At 59.5% G+C, this 15288-nt stretch overlaps 1 protein-coding gene across 1 annotated transcript; it reads right to left on the reverse strand.

The window, feature by feature from the left end:
* Positions 1-1473: 1473 nt before the first annotated feature.
* Positions 1474-5715, reverse strand: LOC142913952 (pleckstrin homology domain-containing family A member 6-like). The gene is made up of 6 exons (XM_076061080.1): positions 5445-5715; positions 4759-4914; positions 3806-3942; positions 3531-3673; positions 3133-3246; positions 1474-2799 (listed from the first exon to the last, which is right to left on the reverse strand). Exons 1-5 carry the CDS (start codon positions 5700-5702, stop codon positions 3161-3163), a joined length of 780 nt encoding a protein of 259 aa, XP_075917195.1. The 5' UTR covers positions 5703-5715; the 3' UTR covers positions 1474-2799; positions 3133-3160.
* Positions 5716-15288: the final 9573 nt, after the last annotated feature.

Below are 15288 nucleotides of genomic sequence, written 5' to 3' on the forward strand. Positions count from 1 at the left end.
TTTTTACTTATTATTTTACCGCTCAGCGTGCGACAGCACACATTTGCACATGCGCAAAACGCTTATATATTCACAGCTCCATTAAAACATAAATTTAATGTTTACTAATTTGATTACTCTTAATTATTAGGTCAGATGATAGAGGTTGAGCAATGTTTTTTGTTTGTTGTGGTTGCACCCGATTCAAGAGCCGAATGGCTCACAGGGCTATACCAAAATAAAAAAAAAACTGAAATAAATAAACCACGACAAGGCAAATGTCCATGGGCCCAAAAAGGGACCAACGACAAAACCCAGCAAACGGATCCTGGGACACATTGCCCGGGGCCCCGGGAGGGGGGAACCGGGGGATGACGTAACCTTCCAGAATGTTCCAGAAGGAAGGCGTGGCTAGGGCGGAGCAAGCCACGAACCAGTATATAAGCCGGACCTCTCAGAGGTCTGGCTCAGTCATCTGCAAGTTGAAGAACGAAGACCTGGGCTGAAGAGAGGACCCTGGACCCCAAGCTCTGATGTCCTTCTAAGGGCCGGAGCTCAGTGAGGCCAGTGGTCAGAACCCACGGACCGGGACGGTGGGGTCAGATAGCCTCCCCTAGGTCCCAGCCGGAGGACGATAGGGAGCGAGTTGCCCAGTGTTAGAGAGCGAGTTGCCCAGTGATAGAGAGCGAGTTGCCCAGTGATAAGGAGCGAGTTGCCCAGTGATAGGGAGCGAGTTGCCCAGTGATAGAGAGCGAGTTGCCCAGTGATAGAGAGCGAGTTGCCCAGTGATAGAGAGCGAGTTGCCCAGTGATAAGGAGCGAGTTGCCCAGTGATAGAGAGCGAGTTGCCCAGTGATAGGGAGCGGGTTGCCCAGTGATAGAGAGCGAGTTGCCCAGTGATAGGGAGCGAGTTGCTCAGTGATAGGGTGCGAGTTGCTCAGTGATAGGGAGCGAGTTGCCCAGTGATAGAGAGCGAGTTGCCCAGTGATAGAGAGCGAGTTGCCCAGTGATAAGGAGCGAGTTGCCCAGTGATAGAGAGCGAGTTGCCCAGTGATAGGGAGCGGGTTGCCCAGTGATAGAGAGCGAGTTGCCCAGTGATAGGGAGCGAGTTGCCCAGTGATAGGGAGCGAGTTGCCCAGTGATAGGGAGCGGGTTGCCCAGTGATAGGGAGCGAGTTGCCCAGTGATAGGGAGCGAGTTGCCCAGTGATAGAGAGCGAGTTGCCCACTGATAGAGAGCTAGTTGCCCAGTGATAGGGAGCGAGTTGCCCAGTGATAGGGAGCGAGTTGCCCTGTGATAGGGAGCGAGTTGCTCAGTGATAGGGAGCAAGTTGCCCAGTGATAGAGAGCGAGTTGCCCAGTGACAGGGCTCATAGAGGCCATACCTCCCCAGGCATCGGGTTAAGGGACTGATACACACACTCAACACCGATAAACCCTTTGTGTTAGGGACCTTGTATAAAAGATGATACATGTGTTGCCTGATCAGAAGTTTTATTCGTAAATTTATAACCACCACAAATGTAACGGGATAATTTACCAACGTGCTGTATTGAAGTGTCATGTTTTTTTGCGTGTTTTACATATTTTTGCATCACTTCGTTTGTTTTTTTTATTAACTTTTAATACACCGCTAGTAGTTTATTTTTTTGCAGCAACTTTTGGGTGCAAATGCCACCCATCGGGTAAAAGGGGGTGCATTGCTTTGCCAAATGCGGCACGTCAATATATAGGCACCGAGATGCTGTCGCTTAAAGTCTAAAAACGCAACCTTGGGGGGGGGAGGGGGGGGGGTGACTCAAGGCGCGTGCGTGCGACGATGGATTTGATTGGCTGACGCCATTCGTCGTCACAATGGACCACGTCACAACGGGCCACGTCACAACGGACACGGGCGCGCTTGAGGTCGGGGTGCGGCACGCGCATGTTGGGAGAGGGCGCGCGTCGCTGGCCCAACAAACAACCAACAAACAACCAACAAACAAACAACAACCGCTGCTCGTTGTCGAGGTGGCGGCGACGTCCGCCACGGCGTTGTGCGCCAGACGAGGTGGTGGCCCTCCTGAGGCCGTGACGAAGGGGACAGACCCAGGTGCCGCGTGCGTGGGTCGACTCACCCAGAGCACCCAGGACGGCCATAGAGAGAGTTACCTTCGCCAACCTCCACATTAAAACCCAGACATCGATATGGGCGTTGGGGGGGGGCTAAAGTCTCTTGCAAAAAAGGATACCTGGGGGTAAGAATACAATCAAAGGCCATTTTCTCCCCGCAGCGAGAGCATTTGAACAAAATGCGTGCGTCTGGAAATCGTCACGTGTTGTTATCCTGTCTTTGACGGTTGAGCATCGTCGTCATCCTCATTAATATTCCAAACGCAAGTGTGGTTATAAAATCGTTTGGGGGTCATTTTAAAGTTATCACCATTTAACGTGGGCATACAAACAGTAGCTCCCTAGGGTCGCTAAATCTACTGTACACTTTTATAAAATCTGCTAAGAATGCCGATACAACTTTCCCTCTCCCTTCTACGAGAATCGAACACTTGAAGAAACTCTTTGTGAGCGGAGAAGGGGCACCGCCCACACCACCTGCACCGCCCGCACCGCCACTTCTTCATCCGGTAACGACGCCGCTCGTCATTGGGGCTCTGTAACGATCGTCGGGATGACGACGGCGACAGACGCACGGCCGTTCGCGGCGGCGTCCTGCATTCTCCCCCCGCCCCCTCCTCCCCGTGCGGCCGCGTTCTCGCGGACACCTCTTCTTGTTCCCTTAATCGTCGTCGTCCTCTTCCTTCACCTCTTCCGCCAGGTGTATGACACCTGGGGGTGGGGGGGGGGGGTAGGGGATTTCAAGAGCAACGGTGAAACTGAGGGTACCACCGGCAACACGAGTACTCATGCCGAGATGTCAACCACAGCGGTGGCCGTGAGCCCGAGATTGTTCCGAGTGGGTGAGCGAGTGAGTGAGCGAGTGCCTGAGCAAGCGAGCGAGTGGGTGAGAAAGTCCATGAGCGAGCAGGTTGAGCGATTGGGTGAGCGTGCAAGCGGGTTATCGAGTGGGTGAGTGAGCAAGCGAACGAGCGGGTGAGCGAGCAGATGAGCCAGTGGGTGAGCGAGCGGATGAGCCAGTGGGTGAGCGAGTGAGTCTCTCACCGCTGAGCTGAGCGGAAACCTTGGCGTTTTAAACAAGCGTAGAATGGCTGCCGTCGCCGGGCGCCGATGCATCCTGGGAAGGGGACGCCTCCTTCGTCGGGGAAGCGACTTTGTCTGTCGGGCGGGCGGCAGGAAACAAAACCAGAGAGCGGAGCGACGGGCGTGAGGAACGCGGAGACTCGCTTCGGCCGGGTTGGTCACCCGGAAAATATATCCCCGCTCCGGCACACCGCGTCCGGTATACCACGGAGTCGAGCGCCACCTACCGCAGTTTACCGGCGACCCGGTGAACAAATACAAATGGCGAGGCGCCAAACCCCGTGAGGGGGACCCCTGGAATACCGCGTGCCAGGTGCCGCCGACGCGCGGCCGAGCCGCCCGCGGCGGTGGCGCCGTACCGGCCTTGCTGCGCTGGCACGCCTCCTCGGCGAGGGCGCACGACATGCTGACGATGCGCTCCAGCTCCTGCACGTGCACCTCCGCCTTGCCCCGCGTCGCCTCGCAGCTCGCCGGCGACGGCGGCGGCGCCGCGTTCTGCACGCTGGCAACGCGGAGGGGGCGGGGAAATGTGACGGCGGGCGGTCGCGGCGGTGCGAAACCGGAAGGCGGCCCCGGTTAATACCGCGACGCACCGTGACGCGTGCGTGACGACGCGAGCGTGACGACGCTGTACCTGGACTTGGCGAGCATCGCCTTGATCCACTCCGTGTTCTTCTGCCACGCCTCCATTCCCAGGGGGATCGGCGGCTCCTCGGGGTCCTCGTCCACGTGGAGCTCGGGCACCGTCACGTGGCGACGAGGGGGGGGCACCTGCGGGCCGGGGGGAGGGGGCATAACCGTGACCGGCTCGTCATCAACATCATCGCTCCCGTTATCATCGGTAAACATCGTCGTCATCGCTCGCTGTCATCGTCACCATCAAATGCCGTTGCAAACATCGTAACCATGGTCATGAATACTGACATCGTCATGGCTCTCTTTACCACTGTCATCGTCATGACAATCGTCGTCGTAACTACGGTTATCATTGCTGCCTTTGCCATCATCATATACATAATTAGCATTGCTATAATCAAAATCATTTTCTACATCACAACGCTACCATTGCCTTTATGGCTGTGATCACCAGCACCTAACAACAGACACAGAACAATGCTCAGATTTGGATCTCTCTCTCCGTGACCTCCTGCCCGGGTCCAGCTGTTTTCGCTCCTGACCTCCGACTCCTGATTGGAACCCAGGCCTCGTAAGCCCAAAATCCCAGAACTCTCAGCAGCATTTGAAACATCACCGCCAAGCGCCACATCTCTCACCATCCCAACACCCCCCCCACCTCTCACTCATCAACCGGATATAGCTCTCAATCCAGACCCGGATCTCTACCCACTGATCTCTAACCCTGGATCACCTCTGACCTTGGCTGTGTCTCACCTCTGACCTTGGCCGTCTCTCACCCCTGGCCCTAGTGTGTCTCACTCCTGACCCCGGCTGTGTCTCAACTCTGACCCAGGCTGTGTCCCACCCCTATGACCCTGCCATCTCACCTCCCACTTTCACCCAGGATTTGGCTGTCTCTCACCTCTGACCCTCACCGTCTCTCACCCCGAACCCCCGGCTGCATCTCACCTCTGACCCCGGATCGTAGCTGCCGTCGAGCTCCGTGAATGCGGTGCGGAGCCGCGCGATCTCCTGCGCCGGCGTCTCGGGCGCCGGCGCGTCCTGCACAGCGCGCTCCATCTCGGCGATGTCCAGGTCGTCTTGGCGCTGCCTCAACTTCGTGAGCTGCAATGACGCGGCGGCGGTGTTGGATAAGGCAGGCGGACACCACACCACCACGGCCTCATGGCCCATGGCCTCGTGGCCCAAAACCTCATGGCCCAAGGCATCGCCCACAGTCTCGCCACGGTGTCTCCCCCGCGATAAAATGCGCCACATCGGTTGACGCCAGGCCCACCGAGTGGTAATGACGCGGAAATGGCGGCACCTCAACGTAGCAACGGCGCGAAAAGCCACGGCTCGTGGAACGTGTCGACTGACTGGGATGGCCGTCCTCTCTGTGCTACTTTGTACGTGCCATGGGTTGACTGACTGAGATAGACTGGCAAATGCACCACCTGTGCCCCCCTACTGGTGCCAACAAACAAACCGTCGGGGCAAACGCTGCTAGCGAGTAGCAGCACCTATGAAGGCCGGCACGGCACACGAGGGGGTGGGCTGGCCAGCACCATGGTCGTGCCAACACACACACAGGGCACGTGCCATCTTCAACCCACACATACAGGGCACGTGCCAACCCCAACACACTCACACACCCGCGAGACGTCCACGGACGCGGGCCGTGTGGGCGACCGCGCCGCCAGGACGGTCCGGCGATCGAGCGTCATCGCGTGGCCGCATCGGCCCGATCCCCCCGGGGTCACCGTCGTCGCCGCGTCCCCCCCGACGCCGCTCCCGGCCGCCGCCGCCGCCGCCTTTTGATTAAGCTTGAGCCGCTCCAGTTGCTCCTCCGCGGTCATCTTGCCCCGGGCGGCACCGCCCGCGGGACCGCCCGCCGGGTACAGCGCGTCCATCGCGCTCTTGGGCCGCTCCTAGCAATGACAAAAACGATGGCCACGATGACGATGGCGGCGACGATGGTGACGATGATGACGACGGCGGTGACAAACAATGGGCGACGCTCGCAACAACGAGCAAACGGTCACAACAACGAGTGACGGTCACAACATTTGTGGCCAGGTCGCCTCTGATTGGGTGGGGGATGAGAGGGATGGGGGGGGGGGTGATCGGGTGGGGGATGGGTGGGTGGGAGGATGGGAGGTTGAGGGGATGGGAGGGTGAGGGGATGGGGCATGGGGGTCCCTCTCACCCGGCTGAGCCGGGCGCCGTCTGCACGGAGGTGCACGAGGTCGGCCTGCAGCAGCAGCAGCCGTTGCTGCTGCTGCTGCTCGTGCGAGCGTCGCTGAGCGATCTGCAGGTGCAGCACCTCCAGGGACGACTCGATGCACGCCTGCGCCGCCACGCACACACGCACGTACCCACACATGTACGCAACCACGTACCCACACATGCACCCACACACGTACCTACACACGCACGCACCCACATACACACGCACGCACCCACGCACCCACGCACGAACCCACGTACCCATGCACACACACACACACGCACGCACGCACGCACACACGCACACACACACACACGCACAAAGATAAAGATGCCTTCCATCCACCCGGGTAGCCTTTGCAAGCTGTCGGGGCAAGTGCCGTCACGGCGAGTAGCGTCGCCACGTCCCCCCACTGCCGATGATTCCACTTCGCACAGAGCACTCATTTAAGTCCGAGTCGACCTCGGTGAGGACCAGGACTGGTTCAGATAATTGCCGTCACCGATGCAGGCCTTGAGCGGGAATTGAACTCGGGTAGATGGGGTTTCAGCGCAAGCGTGGCCCTAATCACTGCACCATCGCTCTCCAAAATCAAATAAAAGTGCCTTGACAGACTGTTGGGGCAAGTGCTGTCAGTGAGTAGCAGCAGCAGTGCCTATGAATGAGACAAAGATCCCCCATATAGCCTTAGCAGACTGTTGGGGCAAGTGCTGTCAGCGAGTAGCAGCATCAGTGCGTATGAATGAGACAAAGACCCCCCGTATAGCCTTCACAGACTGATGGGGCAAGTGCTGTTAGCGAGTAGCAGCAGCAGTGTCTTTCCTGGTCTCAGACTCCGGATCGCCTTCTGTACTTCCTCAACAGATGGCACCTCAGCCAGCCACTCACAGGGGGTGACTTCTTCCAATATTTCGTGCCACGATGTTTTCATGGCTGAGGGATTTCCCATCCCCCAGGGGATTGGTGGGGGAGGTTTCATTTGTCGCCGAATATTTTTCCGCGCTTGCCGATAACACCGCGATTTCGGCGGCACGCAGCCTCAACGAGGGCGCTGGGGCGAGCGCCGCTGCAGCTGCCCGCTGCAGCGGCGCCTGCGAAGGCCGGCACTGTGGCGCACGAGCCGGGTGGGTGGGTGGCCGGCACTACCACCGCCACCATGCCCGGCCGCCTTTGTCTCTCCCCCTACCCCTCCAGTGAAATTATTTTCCAACCCAGCCAGACCCGGCGGGGGGCGGCGGCGCAATCGAGCTTGCGCGACCCCGCCGTTCGTGACCCTCTCGTGACGTAGGGCGGGGGGGTAACTAAACGACGGGGTAAAGGGATAACGCGGCCTCAGCAACGCGACGTCAGGCATGCGATGGGCCCCCGAGTGGCGTAGCGGCGCAGGTGGCGTGGACCCCCCTCCACCAACCCCTTCACTTCCTCCCTTCGTCAGCCTGGCACCTGGGCCTCACCAACGGTACGACTGCACCGCCTGCAGCACTCGCGACGTTTGCTCCCGCTGTGTGACCACTTGGGGCTCCCCCCCCCCCCCCCGCGGTCGGCCCGCCCCGCACATGCCACCGGCAGCTACGCCGCTGGGCTACTGGGTAGCTAACGGGCAGGGGGAACGGGGGGGGGGGGGGGCGGAGGGGGGTTGGTGTGACGGCACTTGAAGAGGTACGTGACGAGGTCCGTGACGAGGCACGGGACGAGGGGGCACCGTGCGGGTAACGAGGTGACGATGGGGCTGGGGGGCGATGGATGGGGGGCTGGGGGTGTACTGGCTGCAACCATGGGGACGGTGGGGGCCATGCAGGTGAGAGATGATGATGGTGGTGGTGGTGAGGATGATGGTCGTGGTGAGGATGGTGGTGAGGATGATGCTGGTGGTGGTGGTGAGGATGATGCTGGTGGTGGTGATGATGGTGGTGGTGAGGATGGTGGTGAGGTTGATGCTGGTGGTGGTGGTGAGGATGGTGGTGGTGGTGGTGGTGAGGATGCTGGTGAGGATGCTGGTGAGGATGATGCCATACTGCCTCACCTGGCTCTCAATCAAGCGCAGGTTCCTTTGCAGGTGCAGTGGTGGTGCCAACGACTGAGCAGGCAGCGGGGCACGGGGGAGTCGTGGGTGGCACAGCAAAGACACGGGATGGCGAGCGCGGTGAGCGTGGCCAGGGAGTGTGGTGAGAGTGGTGGGTGGTGGTGTGTGGGAGGATGGCAGGGTGGTGTGTGTGTGTGTTTTGGGTAGTGTGTGTGTGTGTGAAATACGATATAAGGGGTAGAGCATGTGTTGTGAGTGGGGCATGTATTATGTGTAGGTAGCGTGTGTCTTGAGTATATAGTGCTAAGCATGTGTCTAGAGTACAGAGAATCGGGCACGTGTCTATAATATATAAAGTACTAAGCGTGTGTCTAGAGTACAGAGAATCGGGCACATGTCTATAATATATAAAGTATTAAGCATGTGTCTTAGAGTACAGAGAATTGGGCACGTGTCTATAATATATAAAGTATTAAGCGTGTGTCTAGAGTACAGGGAATCGGGCACGTGTCTATAATATATAAAGTATTAAGCATGTGTCTTAGAGTACAGAGAATCGAGCACATGTCTATAATATATAAAGTACTAAGCATGTGTCTAGCGCAGAGGCAGTGAATCGATCTTGCACCTCGTGTGCGTGTCGAGCACGTGGCTAGCGTGCCGCTACCGTGTCAGCCGTCCTCGTTCCGATGTGGCGCCCCATCCCCACGCCCCCCGTGACCTCCGATCCCCCAAGACCCCCGTGTGACCCTGTGACCCCATCGTGTGACCTGGAGACCCGCCTGTGACCCTCCGTGACTGTGTGTGACCCCCGTGTGACCCCCCCCGGTGGCCCCGTGACCTCCCGCGTGACCTCGTGACCCCTCCCCCCCCGTGCCGGACCTGTGACTGGTTTCTCTGCAGCTGGATGAGCAGCAGGGTCAGCTCCTCTGGCTGTGCGTAACCACCGCCATCACCGTCGTCGCTGCTATCATCATCATCATCATCGTCGTCGTCGCGTCAGCATTATCAACACCGCCATCGCCGCACAAACGGAGCAACATCGGCCGCCACCCCGTTACCATTGCACCGGCGTTGTCCACCCCGATAGCGGGATTGCCGTGGACGCACCGACCAGACGGCCACCGGGTGGCGCAGCCGTCGGGCGGGGCGAGAGCGGTTTGACTCGCCGTCGGAAGGAAAGGTCAAGAGGTCAAGAGGTCAATGTTCGTTGAACTTCTTTTGCGAAGGGTGGGGGGGCGTGGGGGTGAGCGGGAAGGGTGAGCGGCGAGGGTGAGCATGGGGGTGAGCGCGGGGGTGAGCGTGGGGTGAGCGGCGAGGGTGAGCATGGGGGTAAGCGCGGGGGTGAGCGGCGAGGGTGAGCGGCGAGGGTGAGCGTGGGGGTGAGCGCGGGGGTGAGCAGGGAGGGTGAGTGGGGAGGGTGAGTGTGGGGGTGAGCGGGGAGGGTGAGTGGGGAGGGTGAGTGTGGGGGTGAGCAGGGAGGGTGAGTGGGGAGGGTGAGTGTGGGGGTGAGCGGCGAGGGTGAGCGGCGAGGGTGAGCGCGGGAGTGAGCGTGGGGGTGAGCGGGGAGGGTGAGCGGCGAGGGTGAGCGTGGAGGTGAGCGCGGGGGTGAGCAGGGAGGGTGAGTGGGGAGGGTGAGCATGGGGGTGAGCGGCGAGGGTGAGCGTGGGGGTGAGCGGCGTGTGTCTCACCGTGCGGCCCTGCAGGCTGGGCGGGGTGGACTGCGGGGTGGACTGCGGGGTGGACGTGTGCACCATGGACGGTGTGGGCCTCCTATCCAGCGTCTGCGTGCACTGCGAGACCATAGGGAAAGACAGCCAGACAGTCAAACAGCCCGATAGACAGACAGCCCGATAAACAGACAGCCCGATAGACAGACAGCCCGACAGACAGACAGCCTGACAGCCAGACAGTTAGACAGCCCGATAGACAGACAGCCCGATAGACAGACTGCCTGACAGACAGCCTGATAGACAGACAGCCCGATAGACAGACAGCCCGATAGACATACAGCCCGGCAGACAGACAGCCTGACAAATAGCCAGACAGTTAGACAGCCCGATAGACAGACAGCCCAATAGACAGACAGCCCGATAGACAGACAGCCCAACAGACAGACAGCCTGACAGACAGCCAGACAGTTAGACAGCCCGATAGACAGACAGCCCGATAGACAGACAGCCTGACAGACAGCCCGATAGACAGACAGCCCGACAGACAGACAGCCTGACAGACAGCCAGACAGTTAGACAACCCGATAGACAGACAGCCCGATAGACAGACAGCCCGACAGACAGACAGCCTGACAGACAGCCAGACAGTTAGACAGCCCGATAGACAGACAGCCCAATAGACAGACAGCCCGATAGACAGAAAGCCCGACAGACAGCGCCATACGTGTGTGGGGGGGGGGGGCAGCCGTACCCGCGCTCCGTGGCCGTGGCTGAACTCGGCAGCGCGTTGCCGGCGCGCCCCCGGGGCGGCCGCCGCCACGTCCACCCCCCCGGGAGCGCCCACCACCACCAGCGACTGGCGGTAGCTGGGCATGGACCTGGGCAGCGTCTGGGTGGACGCGATGCTACGGGGGGGAGGAGGGAGAGGGGAGAGGAGAGGGGAGGAGGAGGATGGAGGGGGTCAGGGCCCATTCCTTGCTCGAGGTTTCACAGCGACGCCTCACCGCTGCGACCCGCAGGGTTCACAGCCACGCGTGGCCATCCCCCCCATCTCGTCTCTAACCATTCTCCACCTCCTCCCCTCCACCTCCTTCCCTCCACCTCCCATCTTCACCCCCCCCCCTCCTCCTTCACTCCCTGTCACCAATCTTTGAGCTGCTCCCCCCCCACCCCTCCTCTACCCCCCCCCCCAACCGCACCCCGGCGTCTCCCTCACCTCAAGCGGTCTCTCTCGTTCTTCTCCTTCAGCGACCGCATCATCCACTGCTCCAGCTGCACCGTGGAGTCACGCGTCTGCCTCTCCAGTGCCGCCGCCGCCCGGTAGCCCTCGCCGGCGCCGTCAGCCGCCCCGTAGCCAAACTCGTCCTGGTTGAACGCCGACAGGCTGCTGCTGCTGCTGCTGCTGCCGGCAAGCCCCATCCTGTCCGTGCTGTGCCGCTGCAGGCGCAGCTGCAGCTGCAGCGGCTGCTGCGGCTGCTGCGGCTGCTGCTGGTTCGGGTGACATAGAACCACGCCGGACTTCGCCGCCGCTTCCGGCCGTAAGATCGCGGCGCCGGCGGTGGGGCGATCGGCGGCCTCCGCGGTCGTTCGGCCTGGGCCCGCCGACGGGTCGAACCTCTCGTCGCCGTCCCGCCGCTCCGCGGCCGCCCCCCTCTCGCCATCGCCGTCGCGCAGCTGCCGCCGGAGCTCCTCCGCGGCCACGGCTGCCGCCGCAGCGTCGTCGTCGTCGTCCGTGCCGGCCCGCGAGCGAGCCGGCCCCTCCTCTGTCACGATCTCCACATCGCCACGAGGGCCGCCCCCCCGTTCGTCGTCGTCGTCGGAGCGCGGCGGCCTCCACCGGGCCGGCGCCGCGACATCTCCCGGCGCCCCACGGAGCCCGTCGACGAGCACCTGCCCCCCCGCCTCCTCCTCCGCCGCCGCTCGCCCGCGTGAGCGGTTGCCCCCGCCGCCGCCACCGCCGTTGCTGGACGTTGGGATCAGATCGCGTGAGACGCCGCGGTGGCTGGGAGATGTTGACTACTTCGCCTGGTACGCGGGAGGTCGTGGGTTCAATCCCGACTCTCTCTTCCGTGGGTTACGTGGATTCTTCTCCACATTTAGAATTGATATCCCAGGTTTTTTTCTTGGGTTAGATCGCGTAAATGTGTAAATGTTGTGTCGTTAAAACCCGCCACCACCCGACACAGCCAACTAGTAAGGGTTGTCATGTAAACAGAACGTGGCCAATTCGTCACTAGTACAGCACTAGTGTGTAGTGTATAATGTAGTGTATAGTGTAGTGTATAGTCGTGTAGTGTATAATGTAGTGTATAGTAGTGTAGTGTATAATGTAGTGTATAGTGTAGTGTACTAGTACAGCACACCGGTTGTGTGTTGGAGAGCCAAGCCACAACATTTAAATTCTGAATATCGTGACGCTTCGCCAGTAAATACAACCAGATTCATCAGGCGACAGCCAGATTTGTGGAGAAGTCCTCCACCTGCTACGTTCCTTATATAGAGGCGTAGATGTGGTGACCACACTTCTGCGCTCTTGCGCAAAGTGGGGGGGGGATTACTGAGTCAACCTAAGAGCCTACGCGTTAAACTGATATAAATATGGCGTTGAACCCACCAGCCAACCGACATTGAGCAAGGTTTGTCACCTAAATCGATGGTTTAGAGTGTATGGCTTGCGAGAAATGTCCACTTCGTTGAACTATCGTTTGTGGCCACGTCGCTGTGAACTCCCAGGCGGTGTACGTGCCGGGCGGTGTACACCCTGCGCCACCCTGCGCCACCCTGCGCCACCCTGTGCCACGCTACCATCCGATATTGGGAAGCCGCTGGAGCCGCTGGAGCTACGCAATTTTAAATCATCATCATCTAGATTGACAAACTAAATTCTTGAGAACTCCTCTTTGTGTATAGGTTGCTGTCCTTCCCCCGCACCTCCGATTAGCACGGCTGGCTACGTACGTTGCGTTCAACGCACACGCACGCGCACGCAAACGCACGAGGGGGGGTTGGAGGGGAGGAGGTGTCTCACCCCTGCGGGATCTCCATCTGCAGCTGCGACGCCTGCGCCATCGCCTTCATCCACACGCGCATTTCCTCCAGCGAGTCGGCGGCGAAGTAGTAGGTGCGCATGCCAGCGTGCCGCGCCTGCCACGGCACACGAGTCAAGTGGCGCCCCCCCCCACCCCCCGCCGGCTTCTCGTGCCTCTGGCTCGGAGGCCCAGCCTGTGGAGGGAGGGGGGGGGGAGAACAGAGGAGGTGGGCACGCACGCACGCAGGCAGGCAGGCACGCAGGCACGCACGCAAGTCAGCTGCATTATAACCCAGTCAGCGGCATTATAACCCAGTCAGCTGCATTATAACCCGACCAGCTGCATTATAACCCAGTCAGCTGCGTTATAACCCAGTCAGCTGCGTTATAACCCAGTCAGCTGCATTATAACCCAGTCAACTGGATTATAACCCAGTCAGCTGCATTATAACCCAGTCAGCTACGTTATAACCCAGTCAGCTGCATTATAATCCGGTCAGCTGCATTATAACCCGGCCGGACTTTACTTCGTGAACTCCGTCGCGATTGTATTTCCCGTTTTTGCCTGCATTGCTTTGATGCATTCGAAGTAACGGCGAAGTGTAACTTCACTGTTGCAGTTGTATTCGTCTGGCATTTAACTTATGAGATTAAAAAAATACATACTTTGCGTGAATGCGTGTGCGTGCGCGAACACAGACATCGCACGCGTGTACACAAGTGCGTATTTGTTCGCATACAAGTGAGGCTTTCCAGAGCACCAAAATTACATCGTAAATAAATATTCATTAATGTCATCGATTCATCAATGAAAGCCCATTAAAATAGCCATTGTCATCTACTCCTCGTTTTGCCAATCCACTGCCGGATGAAGCCCTCCTCATGCCGTGTCAGCCACGGGGGTTGTTTGGCCATACTTCACCGCTCTGGAAAGCCTTGGGCCCAGCGAGTCTCCGAAACTCCATTCCTCAGGAGGGTCCCTGCCCCCCGACCTGATTGGCCAACAGCTTCCTCTCGAGTAGCTTTGCATTTTTTATTGTTTTAGCCCTGTGCGACGACGTGCAGGTCAGCTCGTCTTATAAAAAGAAAATTCGACGCGAGTATTTTCTCCCATAGGCTTTCCCCCACGTCTTATAAGGGTTTCATTTATTTTTTAATCGATGTACGGCAACGTCAATAATTTCCGCTTCTGAAAAAAAATCGTCGCCGGTTTTTGAACTCCTTTGGAGACGAGAGAGAGCGGCATCTGCCAGCAGGAGCCCACCGCGGAAAGCGCCTAGGCGTGTCCGGAGAACGCCACGAGGAAGGAGGCGTCCCAGAACCACTCCCGAGATCCAACGCCCCATGGCGACCGCACGGAAATTTTTATCTGAAAAGCCGAGGAGCTGTTTTGGGCTAAAAACAAAACGCGGCAAGAACCCCCCCCCCCCGTCCATCCCCAAATCCTCGCGACCCCGAGCCCAGCCATGCGGGCGCGTACCTTTGTCCGGCGAGCGAAGCCGCCTTGCGAGCGAGCGGCTCGCGAGGTCGGAGTGAAAGGAGCGACGGTCCAACCGAGAAGACACCCAGAGAGGCACGGAGAGGAGGAAGAGGCGTTCCCAGAGTTCCCAGGGGGTCACGCGGCACGGGGGGGGGGGGAACACATTGACGACGGCGACGCACGCACAAGCAGCCACGCGCATCACACCCAGTCCCCGCATCGCACCCAGACCCCGCATCGCACCCAGACCCCCCCGCACCGTCTCACCGCACAGCGGCGGTTTCTCAAACTCGCGCGCTGTACGGGGCGTAGCAGCTGCAGCAGCCGGCTGCGGCACGGAGACCGTGCAGGAAAGGTAATTTCTGAAAGTGCACGGAGGGGGGGGGTGCAAACCGACGTCGCCTCGGTGGCCGTGCCGTTACTACCACGTGCGTCGAGACGCAGCGTCGCTTTGCGAGCAAACTGTAACGCCAATCGTTAGAACAGTCTAGACGTGTGGCGTGGGGTGGGGGTGATGGAGCTATCCAGAATTTCTCAACGTCCACTTTGAACGAAGCAGATGGTGCGTGGTGATTACTGCGGTTAATACCACACACACACGCACACGTTAATACCACACACTCGCGCACACACGCTAGTACGTCACACATCACGCCTTCTACGTGAGCGAGGGGACAGCGTGAGCGGCGTAGCGGGCAAGCGGTCGCACCCCCCGCACCCTCCACCCGAGGCCCCCACCCCTGCCCACCTGAGCAGGGCGTTAGTGAGCGCGCGGCAGGGAAATCCGTTAGTGGGCGGGCAGTCAAAAAGTTAGCGAGCCGAAAAAAAATAATAAAAACAACCCCCCCCCCGTGCAACGACGAGCACGCTGGACATTCACGTCATGTCGCATCTGAGAACACAAAGCACACGTGACCAGCGGCCACTTAAAACGATGGTGAATATTATTGTTGTGATGACAATCACAAAAACGAGAATGTGCGGGCGTTCGTCAATCCGCCGCGGGATGAAAGGCTCCCCCCCCCCACTGCCACCTCCCACGTGCCGCGGTCGTTGTCTCGGTGA

The sequence above is a fragment of the Petromyzon marinus genome, unplaced genomic scaffold (genome assembly GCF_048934315.1).
Source record: "Petromyzon marinus isolate PM22_M1 ecotype Great Lakes invasive population unplaced genomic scaffold, UKy_Petmar_22M1.pri1.0 PM_G_Scaffold_27, whole genome shotgun sequence".
NCBI classification, from domain to species: domain Eukaryota; kingdom Metazoa; phylum Chordata; class Hyperoartia; order Petromyzontiformes; family Petromyzontidae; genus Petromyzon; species Petromyzon marinus.